The sequence below is a fragment of the Sparus aurata genome, chromosome 13 (assembly GCF_900880675.1).
Source record: "Sparus aurata chromosome 13, fSpaAur1.1, whole genome shotgun sequence".
Lineage (NCBI taxonomy): Eukaryota > Metazoa > Chordata > Actinopteri > Spariformes > Sparidae > Sparus > Sparus aurata.
Window position 1 is genome coordinate 29,660,896 of NC_044199.1, and position 15,172 is coordinate 29,676,067.

A 15,172-nucleotide genomic window follows, 5' to 3' on the forward strand; every position below is an offset into this window, starting at 1 on the left:
TATTTAAAGTGAAAACGTTAATTGTTTGGATGTAGTTCAGGAGGGGAAGGAGGAAAAGCCTCTTCTCGTCCTCCCTCCCCACTGTTCGCTGCTCTGCGCATGCTCAGACTGCGCTCCCGTCTTATTAATTTTTAATGGAAAATGGCTGCGTTTCTCATCCAAACCGCTGGAGCTGGGATATAAAAAAAAAAAAAACCCTGTCTGTGTGAACCATTTCACATCTCGTCCATAAACAATCCGACGTGCTGATTAAAGTCCATCCAGCCGACTTGTCCTGCGGCGCGACAATAATCGTGGGGGAGAAAAAAAAATGGATCGACTCTCGCTTTGAGGGATGAAAGATCATTTTTCTCCTTAACCCTTTCTGCTCCGAGATCTGCGAACAATCGAGGTACAGTAACCTTTAAGAGCTGATGTTGGTGACAGGAGGCTCTGTTTGTTTGCTTCGTTGCGTTGGCCTAATGTACAAGACGTCCAATCGGCTATTGTCGGACTTTTCCGCCCTCTTCGTCAAAGCTTTTAAACCCCTTTTTCTACAAAACGAGGCCAGAAACGAGGCTGAATTCGGCTGTTTGTGCTGTAACGTTACACGGATGCAAAGTGACACGGAGAGTAGGGGGGTTTTTGTCCTCTGGATGCAAAAAGATGAGGAATCCATGTGCATATTTTTTGTGAATGAATATTACTACAGGCAGTGTATGTGATAGTAAAGTCCACACCTCCCTGCAGCCTGTGTCCTCTGCAGAAGAAGATCTCAGCAGCAGCAGCAGTCTGTCTTGTTGTGCCTCCTCGTGTGTGTGTAGTAAATATTAATTATCAGGATTACATTGCTGCAACTAAATGCACGTGTGAACAGTCAGATTGTGAGCTAATTGTGATCACATTGCTGTCCTGTGTGTGATGATGTAAGAGAAAGTAGTCCTCTCACTTACCCCCTTCTGCACATGGAGGTCAGAGGTCAGCTGCAGACCACCAGGTAAAGGTGCAGCATCTGTCAGCACCGCGTTATTAAGCTGTATGTTTTGTTCTCGTGGTCTTTGAAGGATGAGTTCACCCAAAAATGAAAATTCACTTGTTAGCCGCTCACCCCGACGGTGGTGGAAAGTCAGGTGATGTTTCGTGGTCCGCAAAACATTTCTGGAGTTCACAGCAAAACAGTATTGCAGCATCTGCCTAAAAATAAATGAGGAAGTTTGGGGACCTGTTTTAAAAAAGTCAAACGTGCCCAAATTAATCCCAAATTGATTTGAAGAGAGGTTATATTACCTGTTTGTTCGTTGGTTGGTTTGTTACCAGGCTTACACAAAAACTAAACAACCCATTTCCATGAAACTTGGGTGCAGGATCTGTCTCAGCCCAGAATACACCCAAACAACTTTTGGTGCGGGTCCTTGATAAAGGAATAGATTTTTTTTCTCGTTTTCTTTAAATTTGGGAGGTTAACATAAACATTCTTTCTTCAGTTTCTCAGGGAATAATGCACGGATCATGATGAGTAGTTTTTGGGTGGTTTAAAATTTTGAGCTTTACAAGGCTATCAAGTTTGATATTGGATTGAGCTTGATGCAGTAAAGTGTTGAGCACTAACACCCCTTTTCAACCAAAGTGCTGGTTCTGGGCTGGTGCTGGTTCAAGGTTGGTTCAACCTGTGAGCCTTTAAGAACTGGTTTCTATTTCCATGGGCATGAGCGCCACTGTAGAGTGATTTTTTTCGGTCACTTTAAGGCCCCGTCCAGACGACAACGCTCTTTTGCGAAAACGCACACGTATTGCATCGTTTTGGCCGACCGTCCATACGGCTCCTGAAAACGCAGCGCCTGAAAACGCACGTTTTTGAAAACGGGTCTCAGGGTGGAGAAATCCGAAAACGCAGCCCTCCCGTTTTCATGTGGACGGCGAATCCGCATACTTTCCAAAACGATGACGCCATCGCCCCACCCCGCGACGTCCATAACAACAACAACAACGATGGCCGACTACATGCTTGTGTTCGTGCCGCAGAAGATATTGAGCCTTTCTTGCAACTTACTCGCCTTGTAGTTGAGTGTGAGTCGCAGCAGCAGTTTGACCTCATTAACGGTCCACACAAACGATTCTGGTTTCCTTGCACTAGCCATTTTCATTTTCTTCTTGTAGTGTTCAGTTTCTCCGTCTACTGTCTGTTTACAGTGCGCAAGCTTAATGCGCATGCTCCGTGTCTTCTTCTCCGTTTTTGGTGAATGTCAAGCGCCACCTAGAGGCCTGGAATATGCACTGCAGCGTTTTCGGTCGTTTTCAGTGGATCCGTGTGGACGCAACTATTCTTGAAACGATGCCGAGGAAGATGGAGAAAAAAAAGATCGTTTTCGCCCATCTGGACGGCCCCTAAAAGTGTCTCCAATTTCTGAGCATTGTTAAGAAAAAGTATGGAAATGTGGATCTCTTAGTAAATATAGCTAAACTGACTCTTTGCTCCGGACTTTGCGTGCCTACACTGGCATCCAAACAGGGACTGGTCCTCAGCCCACTGTCGCTTCGATTAGTGAAGATAGTTAAAATCTTTTGTTTATTTGACAGTGGATGAGTGAGAACATACCCGCTCGGATTGTTTGAAATGGCGGTCATGGGTGGTTCTAGTTGGTCCTTGGTCACGATGATCCTTGGTGTAAGCAGTACTTTGTTCTAGACGCAAAGAGTGTCTGTGCAGCTCTAAAAAAAGTTTTCCTGATCGGGAGAACTGGTCGGGAAACTGGTTCCAGAGTAGCACTGGCTGGCCCCAACTGGCTCCAGAAATGTTTTGCGGACTACGAAGCTTCACTCAACTTTTAACCGGCATGGGGCTTAGTAAATAAAGACAGAAATACAAATTTTGGGTGAACTTTTCCTCTAACGCAGCCCTCACTGAGTAGAACCCGACCGATACTTTTTTTGAGGTCGATATCGATATATCAGCTGTTACATACAAAGTTTTGCAGTGGCCCCTCCAGCGTGGTTATCAAATGCTTGTGGCAAAGATGTTGCTACAGGGGAAGGATATTTTGAATTTTAACAATACATTTTTTAAAATAGCATCAGTGCAGTGAAGCGATGTGTCTCACAGGGAATTAGAAACATCTTTTTCTGCATAATGATATCTGAAATAAGTTGCAAATCTGTGCTTTTTAAGACATATACGCCAATATCAACTGTCCAAAGTATATATTACTTATGTACACAATTGGGTCAGTGTATTTAAAATCAGTTCAATGAGTTAAAACAAGGCAACATTAACTCACTGACCTCTAAACTCTTATATTTTTTGCTTGTGAGGACTCAGAGTGTAAAACAAAGCAACAAAACAAAGGAATGTATGGGTTCAGATACCCAGGCCCGGAGAACCCAGCATAACACAGAAGATTAAAGCATCTTCAGCATTAACATCCAGACACACTGACAGAACAAAACAATGACAAAACATCATATATTGACACAGTTGACTCGTTCCCAAAATCCACTGCAGGGCAGAGTGACGAGGAATGAAACCCGTTTCGGAAAGAAAACGTCTAATTGACGAGCAGCTCATTCTTAGCGAAAAGAATCCAAAGAATAAAACAAAAAGGAAAATAATTTTGAATGAACGATAAAACAAACTTATGTTGATCACACCTTGAGTGTTTCCCTAAAACAAATTGCTCAGGCACATTTGTTTTGGAGATTCTGGTGCTGTAGTGCGACATCTAGTGGCTGAAAAGGGAGCGAGCCCCAAATAACTCCCATAGAAAAGCTTGATTGAGCGGACTGAGCATAAATATCATGTCTCACTTCACTAAAATAACATACATTGTCAGTTTTAGGGCTTTTGGCCTGAGGGTGACAGTAATGAGCCAATTATTGCTTTGTGCATCACAACAAGGAAACGGAGTAGCACAAGACTTATTCAGACGAGCCCCACAAAGATGATTTATGCTTTATCGGATGTGTTTTCAATCAGATACTTTTCAGATTTTTAGAGAAAACACTTTCCTTGGACATCAAGTTAGCACACGGCCTCTTCCCTAATTTTTTCTATGGCAACCGTCAGCGATCAGATTAGACTATGGCATCCTTTAGACTAGGTTAAAACTCAGATCAAAGTTATATTTATTTTATTTAGTGTAGCTGAAGAGGTGGCTCTACAAAGAAGTATTTTATCTGTGTGTGATATTAAAAGAGTTGCAACTTATTTCTGACTCCCAGCAGAAGATGATGCGCCAGGTGACCAGCAGTGACTTCTGCATGAACAGCAGGCCGTCATGCCTAGCAGAGGACGGACACCACCCCGCCTCCCACTTTGAACTGTGCACCTCCCAGTCCAACAAGTTCTACCCTCCTCCCCCCTCCCTCCAGATGACGCTGGGTCCCATGGCTTTGCCCACCCAGAGCCACAAGCCCATGGTGTGCCAGAGACAGGAAGTGCTCGGGGGTGACCCCCGCTTGCCTGGAAAAATACCCGGCGTTAAAAGCACTGATCAAGCGGCGGATGAAGGCAAGAAGAAGAACAAGGCTGTGGGGAAGACGGGTAGACGCGGTAGGCCTTTGGGAACCACCAAGCTAGCCGGATACAGAACCAGCACAGGGCGACCCCTCGGCACCACCAGAGCTGCCGGATTCAAGACGAGCCCGGGAAGGCCGCTGGGTACAACCAGAGCGGCGGGGTACAAGGTCAGTCCTGGTCGGCCTCCCGGCAGCATCAAAGGCCTCTCCCGCCTCAACAAACTGGCTTATGGTAGCACCTGCAGCGGAGCGGCTTTCCCCTATCCTCTACCACACAAGGAAATCCTCTGTGAACCTTCCTGCAAAGAGAAGACAGCTAATGAGTAAAAGCTCTATCTGTTTCTACTCCCCCTCCATCAGCTGAAGACAGAGACGCATGAGCGCAGGTTTCCTGACAGATACTGGTGGTGGTGATTGTAATCTTTACCAGTCTGCTGTGAGGCTGCAAGGAGGAGATTTTTCTATTATTCGTGTTGGTGTCATCCGTGTGCCTGCCACCTGATATAATACTGTTAGTTTTTCAGTGCAACTGCTGGAGATCTATGGTGTGTGGAAGCTCTCACTACACGCTGCTGTGTCTGTTCTCTTAGCGGGAAAAAAGTAACACCACATGAGCAAGAAGTTTTATGTTGCTAACTGTAGAGGTATCTCAGTGTGCTTCATGAAGCATTTGAACACAGCTGAGTGATGGAAACGTTCATTCTAAAATGTTTTATTACTGTAAACAAAGGAGACCATCATGAGAAGATGACCTGAGCTGAGCTGGACACACATTTTACTTTTCTGTTCATCACACTACAGTTTGAATTCCTTATTATCTAATGTCGTTGGATATTCGCTCTCATTCTTGCTCTTTAAACAAACACAAGCAAAGCAAGAAAGGAGGGAAACACTGACACGTAGCAACATTGCCTTTGCAACAGGATGGTTTGCTGTAAATATAGTCTTTCATTTCAAAAACAAAATGCTATATGTAGCACCTTTTTAATGTGTCGTATTCGTTAGACTCCGGGTTGAATCTCTTTATTTCGAGTGTTCTGCTTTTGAGAAGATTCAGAGGAACAGTTGGGGGTCAAGTGCCTTGCTCAGTGGCACTTCAAAGACAGATGTACAGATAATCCTCAGAAACCCAATTAATCCAACTTTTTCCACTCTGCACCAGAATCAACTCTAATAAAACATGACTCCTGCTAATAGAATATATAGTTCGCTCTCTAAATGTCACCTTGCAACATGTCTACATATTATCTGCATGCAAATGTCATCAAAGCAACGAAGTCATCATACAGATTGTTGTGAGGAATAACACTGTTATCCAAGTCTTTTTTATTTTTTAACCAAAAGTAAAAAACTTAAATAATGCACAAACATTCCCATCAGCACAGTTCACCTCCTGCTTTTCTTCTAACGGGCTAAAAATGGGCTAACATGGACAATTTTGTCTCGTTTGCTCCTTAATCACCTGTAAACGTTTAGATGAACTGTGTTTGTATGCTCTGCCCCTCCTTACAGTTAAATCTGAGGTATTTTAATCTCGACCGCATGACAGTTTAAAACCCCGACCACCAATCTGTCAGTTTCCCTCGATCTGAGTGTCTTTTTAGATATAAATTTTGATAAATTCTTTACCAGATATCAAAATCTTAAATGTTATAACTGGCTCAACACAAAGCAGCTGAAGAAGAGGTTTGCTTAAAGTCTTAAATTTGGCGACGTTTTGATTTACATTAGGAAATCAGTATCAAGAAGAACAATGGTTCTTCTAACATGTTCTTGTCACGTTGTAGATGCGTATCTTTTCTGTTATTTACCAAAACCACTAATTATTTCAGTGTAGAATTAGACATAGCTACCGAGCAGAATTTGATATATTTTTCTTAAAAGTTAAAATTGTCCCTCTTGAAAATTCAAAATGCAATCTGATCTGTTATATGAATGTGTTTCTGAATGCACTGACTTTGCTTGATCTGGCACTTAATATTGTAGTTACACAAAAGCATTATTTTTTTGATGTCATATTTGTGTGAACGTTTCCCGACCAAAGCCTCAAAGATCTTATTTGTATTCTTGCTTAAAGAAAAAGAAATTACTTGAGACGCTTTTGTTGATTTGCATTTTAAAGCTGAATCATAAACAGACGAGACCGTCACTGACAAGACTGTCGGCAGCTGCTGGCCTCTATTCTGTGTTCCTGCACTGTGAGCCAGCAGGTTCTGTTTGCTGGGGAAGCTGCAGGTGGTGCTGTTCCTCCAGAGCAAACAGCCAAAGCTGGAGGAGATTCATTAGAAGCAGAGGGGAGCAGTGAACAGGCCAGTCAACATTTCTACATTGTAAAGTCAGAGTACAGCTTATCAGACTTTACAGTTTTGGTTTTTAAAGATGACGAGGTCAGATCATGTCTGTTTTTGATGTTTCTATTTATTATGTTGTGTTAGGTACATTACCACGGCCCTGTAGAGAACTTGAACCTGACTGTTGGGGAAGTCTTAATAATTAATAAGAATAATTTATTGCAAACAGGCGTAAAACAGAATATAGAGATGCAATTTTAAGTATAAATCACAAAGGAACAGTTCAGCCAAAGTTAAAATTCAGTCAATATCTACTCCACTTCCTGCTGATGGAAATTGAGATGAAGTTTCCACAAAATGTTTCTTGAGCTTCAAAGCAAAAAAAAGAAAAACAACATCATAAAATGTCTCCTTACAGCTCGTCCAGCTTAAAACAAATGACTGGAAGCCCCAAGATCCCAAATTGTTTTAGACACTTTATTTAAAGCCTTTCTTAACCCCAGTTCTTCAGCTGCTAAGCTAAAAGTTTTAGCGTGCCCCATTTGAATTGGGCACACAAGCTTGACCGCGAGTCGAGGGTAGAAATATAGTGTTTCATATCAATTTTATATCTCAGGGCTTCTAAATTACACCCGACAAGCTACATGGAGCCATTTTGTGTTTTTTGAAATGATAAATGTTTTGCTGTGAAGCTCCAGAAATGTTTTGTTGAGTATGAAAATTCACCCGACTGACTGAATTTTCATTTTGGATTGAACTGTTCCTTTAAAACTTACCCCAATGAACATTCAGTTTTTGGTATTATATTTATATACAGGCATTTCAAACCCTGATAGTGAGGAGACAGTATTTCTTCATTGTGTTTCTCTCTCATGACAAAATTTAAGACATTTAAAATTCGGTGCAATAATTTATTGTACGTATTGTACTGTGAAAACTTTGATACTATCACTTTTTATTATCGTTGTATTTTTATACTTGTGTAGAACAACTTCTGTCACTTGTTTTGTTGATGTGTGTGGTGTTAACAAAGTTTACTGAAATGTCAGATACAGTACAAACATCCTTTTCACCTCCTTTACCAAAGAATATGATGTTATCTAACCTGTAAGCGTTTATGCTATTTGACTTTTAAAAAGACTTCAACATCTCACAAGTTAATCTTGGCATGAAAATGACTGTGTAAAACATAAATGAAGAAGCACTTGGAGACCATGATCCCATAAAAGATAGTCTGATTGTTTGGATTAGTAAAAATAAACCTTTAAATTGTTTCATAGTAAGCAGGTCTTTTGAATGCATTGTAAATTGCTATGATGTAAACTTATTTCCTTACATTTTATTGTATTTATATTCATCTGTTATTCTACTTTGAAAGTAGTTCTCTTTTTGTATAATTCTTATGTAGCCATGTTTGATATTTAACTAAAGGTCATGGCTGACATGATTCCTGGCTGTCTCATATTCTGAATTTTGTGTTTTGTTTCTTTTTAATATAGGTTTTATTAGTTATCCGTTGCATGTTATCAGGCCCAGAAGCTTTACTCACATTCACTCTCAGCTGTTTGTTTCTCATCCTCGCTGTGGATAATGACAATGGGCAGTCCTCGTGAGGCAGAGTAGACCGTATAGCGGATTCACTGACGTCAAAGTGAGCATAAAATGTTTCAGTTCATCTGGGAACGTCTTCCTCCTGCATCCTGCATTGCTAAGGATCACCTGCCACATATCTTTAACATTGTTGGTGTTGCGGTTGTTTTTTGTAGGATTTAGTTGCGCATGATGAGGTGGAGCCTGATGGGATAAAAATGCTGGAAGGATGCACCGTTAGCTGGGTATCCCAACAACAGCACAGGTGTAAATGATACAATGAATGATGGCTCAGTTCCATTTAGCTCCGTCAGTTTCAGGGTCGTTGCTGTTACACTATCATGGATTGTTCAGACACTTGAAAAGAGTGTTAACGTCACCAGTAACACCTGTGTTTCAAGTAAATGTTTGCTGTGAAAAGATGAAACATTTTGGCTTTTTTACATGCTTGATTACTTTGTCAACCTTCAACAGCTTCAGCTCCCATGAGGCTTCGACAGAGGAACAGTGACAAGCCTCTCTGCCACTAACTCGTATAAATCCATACAATCTCTCATTGATTCCCTCATAGAGGTCCAAAATGAAAAAACCTTAAAGAGTGTGATTAATACAGTATTTGTATTTTTTTCTGTGTTGCTTTAAGTTTTTATCTGAAATACTATTTTAAATGTATGGACAAGGTGTAAAATCATATATGTGACAAAAATATTTCTTTCATGACTTTTGTTACTTGATGGAAGGCTCTGACATTCTGGATGCCGACCCTCCAAAGAGGACATCGCAGAAGGGAGAAGGGACAAAGTGATGATTATGAAAAGTAGATTACCTAAAACAAACTCACTGACACGGTTAATTTATTGATATTCCTGTCATTTTTATTTTATATTTCTGCTTTTTTCCTCAGTTGTTTTGTGCGATTGTTCTTTTTCTCTCTCACCATCTTCAGCATTCAATCAACACACGGTCTGTTGTCTGTAGACGATGATTTCCAAAAATATTACCTCACATGTTGAAGACGTGAAGCCCAGTTATTCCTGAAGTGTGATTGGTCGAAGCCTGTAAAGCTTTGTATTATTCCCATTTTACTCCTGCATGATTGTTGTGGAATGTTAAAAAAAAGTTGTGTAATAAATCTGAAAGTAACACATTCTCCTGAAATATTGTCTTGGAGTGTTTTCCTTTATGAAAGAGCCAATATGTCAGAAACTTTAAATCATTTCTGTCTTTATTGATCTCCCTGTGTGTGTTTCTGTTCCCACAATATCTTGAAAAACTGATTAATGATTTAATTACATTTTGTAGGAAAACTAATTGTTTTGGTGATATTCTGACAGTTAAAGGAAGAGCACAACTTTTCTTTTAAAACACGTCTCCTATTGATTTATGTTTATATTCATTTGTAAGTTCTGAACAAAGACTTTTCATAAATGCTTCTTTAAAATTGTTACCAGATATTGACATAATATCACTGTTAAAAAGACGATCAACAAACTATTTTTAGAGGGTCTATTTTGAAAGTATACAAGCTGATATTTTACTGATAATTTTCATGCAGGTTCTGGTTCCATAAAATAATAGAAATTTGATAAGAATAATATTGAAAACTAAAAAGTAAACATAATATTACATGAATTATGTTCATGGAGATCTGGCACATATATAATTACATACAAATCTCAAAACTCAAAAATACACATTTTAAAAAATGGAAACTAAAAAGTAAACATAAAAATACACACATCATATTCATGAAGATTTGGTACAAACAAAATTACATAAAAATCTCATGACTCAAAAACACTCAAATTTACACAAGACAGATTTAAACATTGTACACACCACATAACAAAAGTCTAAGAAACCAAAAAGAGATTTGTCATTTTACATCTTGCATGATAGATATAATGTTCTAATCACTCTGTAGGAAACAATCACAGTTTCCCAAAATTGAGGAAAAAAAACAATATAAAATCAGAGAAAAACATTACAGTCCCACCCACCATGTTTGATCAGTGCAGTGCAGACACACCTCAACATGTACAGCACCACAGATGAGTCTCTCTTTAATCTCCTGTCTACTTGAGCTCACACAACTCTGCTGTGCTACCAGTACCAAAAGGAAGCCAAAATCCAGCATAGAGAGGCTGAGTGAACGTGGTCTGGACTCTGTGGAGGAGAGTGATGGTTTCAGAGATGCTGTAGTAAGACAGAGTACCTGCACTATGATCCAGGTAAACTCCTATTGTGGAGGACTGAGGGCCTGAGATGGAAGTATCAATATTATTATGTCTGAATCTATAACCTCCACTGTCACATCTTAATGACCAGGATTTGTCATTATATACAAATCCACATTCAATCTGTGTCCCTGTTCTGCTAATGTTCTTGTATGCAGCTGCTATATGAACTGTCCCGCTCCACTTCACCTCCCAGTAACAACGTCCAGTCAGACCCTCTCTACTCAGGACTTGAAACCGTTCACCAAATCTGTCTGTGTGAGCTGAATATACCTGGTCTACTGACATTAATGTTGCTTTTCTGTTCCTGTCACTTAATAACAAACGTGTGTTTGCTGTGTTTGGATCCAGTGTGATTTCACAAGAATACTTCAGCAGTTCAGTTCTGGTTCTGGGCTCTGCTTGAGGCAGTAAAACATCCACTTCAGTCACTGCCAGTGAGATCTTTGTCCACTCCTCACTCAGGACAGCCTGAAGTTTATCTCTGGCCTCCGACACAGCTGCTGTCACACCCTCAAAAGAGGGCAGAGGACGTATATCAATGCGGGGTAAGTCTTTAGGTTCGCTCAGACGTGACAGTGAGACGTAGTTGTTCAGGAAATGGAGATGATCTTCAGTGTGTGAGAGCTTCTCCAGCTCAGTGTCTTTCCTCCTCAGCTCAGTGATCTCCTGCTGCAGCTCCTCCTCAAGATCTTTAGCTCGACTCACTTCAGTTTTCTGCTGTGATCTGATCTGCTGCTTCACTTCAGAGCTTCTCTTCTCAATGAGACGGATCAGCTGGGTGAATGTCTTCTCACTGTCCTCCACAGCTTTGTCAGCAGAGAGATTGACAGCCTCCACCCTCCGCTGAAGCACCTTGATGTCTTTCTCTCTGTCCTGGATTCTCTGTTGGATTTTTTGCTGACTCGCCCCGAGCTGCGTCTGCCTCTCAGCCCTTTCTGCTGCAGCAGAGACTGTGTCATGGCCTTTATGATCATCCATGGAGCAGAGATAACAGATACACTGCTGATCAGTGCGGCAGAAAATCTTCATCACCTCGTCGTGGCGAGAGCAGATGTTCTCCTGAAGCTTTAAGGTGGCTTCAACCAGCTTGTGTTTCTTTAATGCAGCCACACTGTAGTGAGGCTGGAGGTGTTGCTCACAGTAAGAGACCATACACACCAGACAGGACTTGAAGGCTTTCAGCTTCTTCCCAGTGCAGTAATCACAGGCCACGTCTCCAGGTCCAGCATAGGAATGATCAGGTGAAGCAGCTTGAAGTTGTACTTTCTTCAGTTCCTCCACTAACTCTGCTAACATGGTGTTTTTCACCAGGACAGGCCTCGGTGTGAAGCTCTGCCTGCACTGAGGGCAGCTGTGTGCTTCCTTGTCATTCTCCGTGTCCCAGCAGTCTTTAATACAGCTCATGCAGTAGCTGTGCCCACAGGGAATAGTCACCGGATCCTTCAGAAGATCCAGACAGATTGAACAGCTCCGTTTCTCTCGATCCAGCTGAATCACTTGCCGCGCCATTTCTCCTCCAGACGACAGTGAATGTCAGTAAGTTTCACTTTCTGTTTCCAGATAAAAGCTGAGCTCATTTCCCTGATGTTTACTCACTGGTCTGTAGTGTATGAGCCTATCAGCTGTTACAGTTCATCACATGGTGTTTAGACCCACCCTTACACTGGCAGATCTATGAAAGGGGAGGGAACTACCAACGTCAGAGCTGAATGTGCTTTGAGAGTTTCTCAGAGCAGGAGGAGCCGAGCCGGCCCGTCAGTAACGTCTGGGTGGGGTTAAAAAGTTGTGCTTGATCCAGGAAGAGGAGGGATGTGAGAGTTGCATTGTGTATGAGCCCTCAGATCAGTACACCTGGGACTCTCTCCACCTTTACCTGCAAGACCCTTGTGAGGTCAATCCATGTGCCTGCCACCTGATATAATACTGTTAGTTTTTCAGTACAACTGCTGGAGATCTATGGTGTGTGGAAGCTCTCACTACATGCTGCTGTGTCTGTTTTCTTAGCGGGAAAAAAGTAATACCACATGAGCAAGAAGTTTCATGTTACTAACTGTAGAGGTATTTCAGTGTGCTTCATGAAGCATTTGAACACAGCTGAGTGATGGAAACATTCATTTAAAATGTTTTATTACTGTAAACAAAGGAGACCATCATGAGAAGATGACCTGAGCTGAGCTGGACACACATTTTACTTTTCTGTTCATCACACTACAGTTTGAATTCCTTATTATCTAATGTCGTTTGATATTCGCTCTCATTCTTGCTCTTTAAACAAACACAAGCAAAGCAAGAAAGGAGGGAAACACTGACACGTAGCAACATTGCCTCTGCAACAGGATGGTTTGCTGTAAATATAGTCTTTCATTTAAAAAACAAAATTCTATATGTAGCACCTTTTTAATGTGTCGTATTCGTTAGACTCCGGATTGAATCTCTTTTCGAGTGTTCTGCTTTTGAGAAGATTCAGAGGAACAGTTGGGGGCCAAGTGCCTTGCTCAGTGGCACTTCAAAGACAGATGTACAGATAATCCTCAGAAACCCAGTTGATCCAACTTTTTCCACTCTGCACCAGAATCAACTCTAATAAAACATGACTCCTGCTAATAGAATATATAGTTCACTCTCTAAATGTCACCTTGCAAAATGTCTACATATTATCTGCATGCAAATGTCATCAAAGCAACTAAGTCATCAAACAGATTGTTGTGAGGAATAACACTGTTATCCAAGTATTATTTTATTTTTTTTAAACCAAAAGTTTAAAACCTAAAGAATGCACAAACATTCCCATCAGCACAGTTCACCTCCTGCTTTTCTTCTAACGGGCTAAAAATGGTCTAACGTGGACAATTTTGTCTCGTTTGCTCCTTAATCACCTGTAAACGTTTAGATGAACTGTGTTTGTATGCTCTGCCCCTCCTTACAGTTAAATCTGAAGTATTTTGAACTCGACTGCAGGACAGTTTAAAACCCCGACCACCAATCTGTCAGCTTGCCTTGATCTGACTGTCTTTTTAGATATAAACTTAGATACATTCTTTACAAGATATCAAAATCTTAAATGTTATAACTGGCTTTGTTCTCAAACAAACCCTATTTTTTCTGCTTTACAAAATACTCCACAGTTCTTGAAAGCATCAGTGTTTACTTTTGTATCAATACAAAGCAGCTGAAGAAGAGGTTTGCTTAAAGTCTTACAGTTTTTATTGATTGCTTTGACCTCCTTAAACAAACTGGGATCCACTTGGTTTTCATCATGACTGTCTCAGCAGAGCCCAAGACACCTCTTGCAAATGTGTTAGCCCTTTCTAATTGGATTGACACATTTTCCCCACCCTTTTGCAGAACAGTTAACACGGATGTCATTCAAGCAGTCCAAACTCCATTGTTTTAGCTATGGTAACCAAACAGAAACCATTTATTCCTAACTATTAGAAACCACCTACATCAGTATGAAATCACTAAAGCACCTGTTTGACACTCCTAAACACAAATCTCCAATGAGCAATCAGTCTGCAGGCCTTAAAAAGTGCAGCGGCTGTGTTGTTCTTCGCCAACATGGGTTGAAGAGGTCTAAGGCGGATGAGAGTGAGAAATAGGTGCAGAGGAATGTCAAGGTTGGACGGCATGCAAGAAGATTTTTCCCCTGGTTCATTGCAAGAGAGGATAATGAATGTGATGTGGATGAGGCCATGTGGCCCCATCGTCAAGACAGAAGAGACTGAGTATCAATAGTGGCTATTTCTTATACTCTACAGTAATACTTTACTGTAAAATTTTATATCTTTAACTTCTTTTCTGTTTTAAAACAGGTCAGTTGTTCAGGAAAATGCTTGCTGTGAAGCTGCAGAAATGTTTTGTGAACTATGAGACTACCAGCTTCTTTATTTTCTTATACTCTAATAGATTTTATTTTGGTTTCCATGTATTTTGTGTAATATTTACAGTATTTCAGTTTTCAGCCACAGTTCGAAAAAAAGAATCAATGGAATCAAAAAATGCATCAAAGCATTTCTGATTCTGGATTCAATTCTTTGCAAGAAGGCAAATTTGACAACAAATGGCATGAAAGCTACGTAGAGTAATAGGCCACAATGGCAAGCAATGGTGCACCGATTCAACTGAGTGCTGTATTTTGTATTTTGTTGTCCACTGTGTAATGGTTGATTGGAAGAGCTCATACACTTTTTTGCAAGTTGTGTTGTTTGAAGGCAAAATTAGCTTTTGTTGCATATTTTAAATGTTTTGGCACGGTTAGAGCCTTTTGCAAACAAAATGAGTCATTTTGACCATGAGTGCCACTGTTTCGGCCTGTGTGTTAACTGTTTTGAAAATGTGGCGTTTGAGTTGACTGCTGCATCAAAGCAATCAATAAAAACTGTAAATTGGCGACGTTTTGATTTATATTAGTAAATCAGTACCAAGACTAAATTAAATGGCATTCAGTTTCAACTTTCAGTATCTGACAGTTTATGGTTCTCGTTGGTACAGAACAATGGTTCTTCTAACATGTTCTTGTCACTTTTTAGATGGTGCGTATCTTTTTTGTTATTCATCAAA

General features: G+C 40.7%; 1 protein-coding gene and 1 pseudogene across 2 annotated transcripts; one reads left to right on the forward strand and one right to left on the reverse strand.

Moving 5' to 3' along the window:
- The first annotated feature begins 91 nt into the window (after positions 1-91).
- On the forward strand, positions 92-9,530 carry c13h5orf24 (chromosome 13 C5orf24 homolog). 2 transcript variants are annotated; one of them, XM_030438628.1, is made up of 2 exons: positions 92-391; positions 4,195-9,530. In XM_030438628.1, the coding sequence occupies exon 2, from the start codon at positions 4,201-4,203 to the stop codon at positions 4,816-4,818; it is 618 nt and encodes a 205-aa protein (XP_030294488.1). In that variant the 5' UTR covers positions 92-391; positions 4,195-4,200; the 3' UTR covers positions 4,819-9,530. The 2 variants fall into 2 exon arrangements, with proteins under 2 accessions (XP_030294488.1, XP_030294489.1); XM_030438629.1 differs by having other exon boundaries at positions 4,198-9,530.
- Positions 9,531-10,499: 969 nt separating this feature from the next.
- On the reverse strand, positions 10,500-12,156 carry LOC115594515 (E3 ubiquitin/ISG15 ligase TRIM25-like; annotated as a pseudogene).
- Between the last annotated feature and the right edge of the window lie 3,016 nt (positions 12,157-15,172).

Coding starts and splice junctions, on each gene's coding strand:
- c13h5orf24 (XM_030438628.1), top strand. CDS start 4,201: ATGATGCGCCAGGTGACCAGCAGTGACTTCTGCATGAACAGCAGGCCG.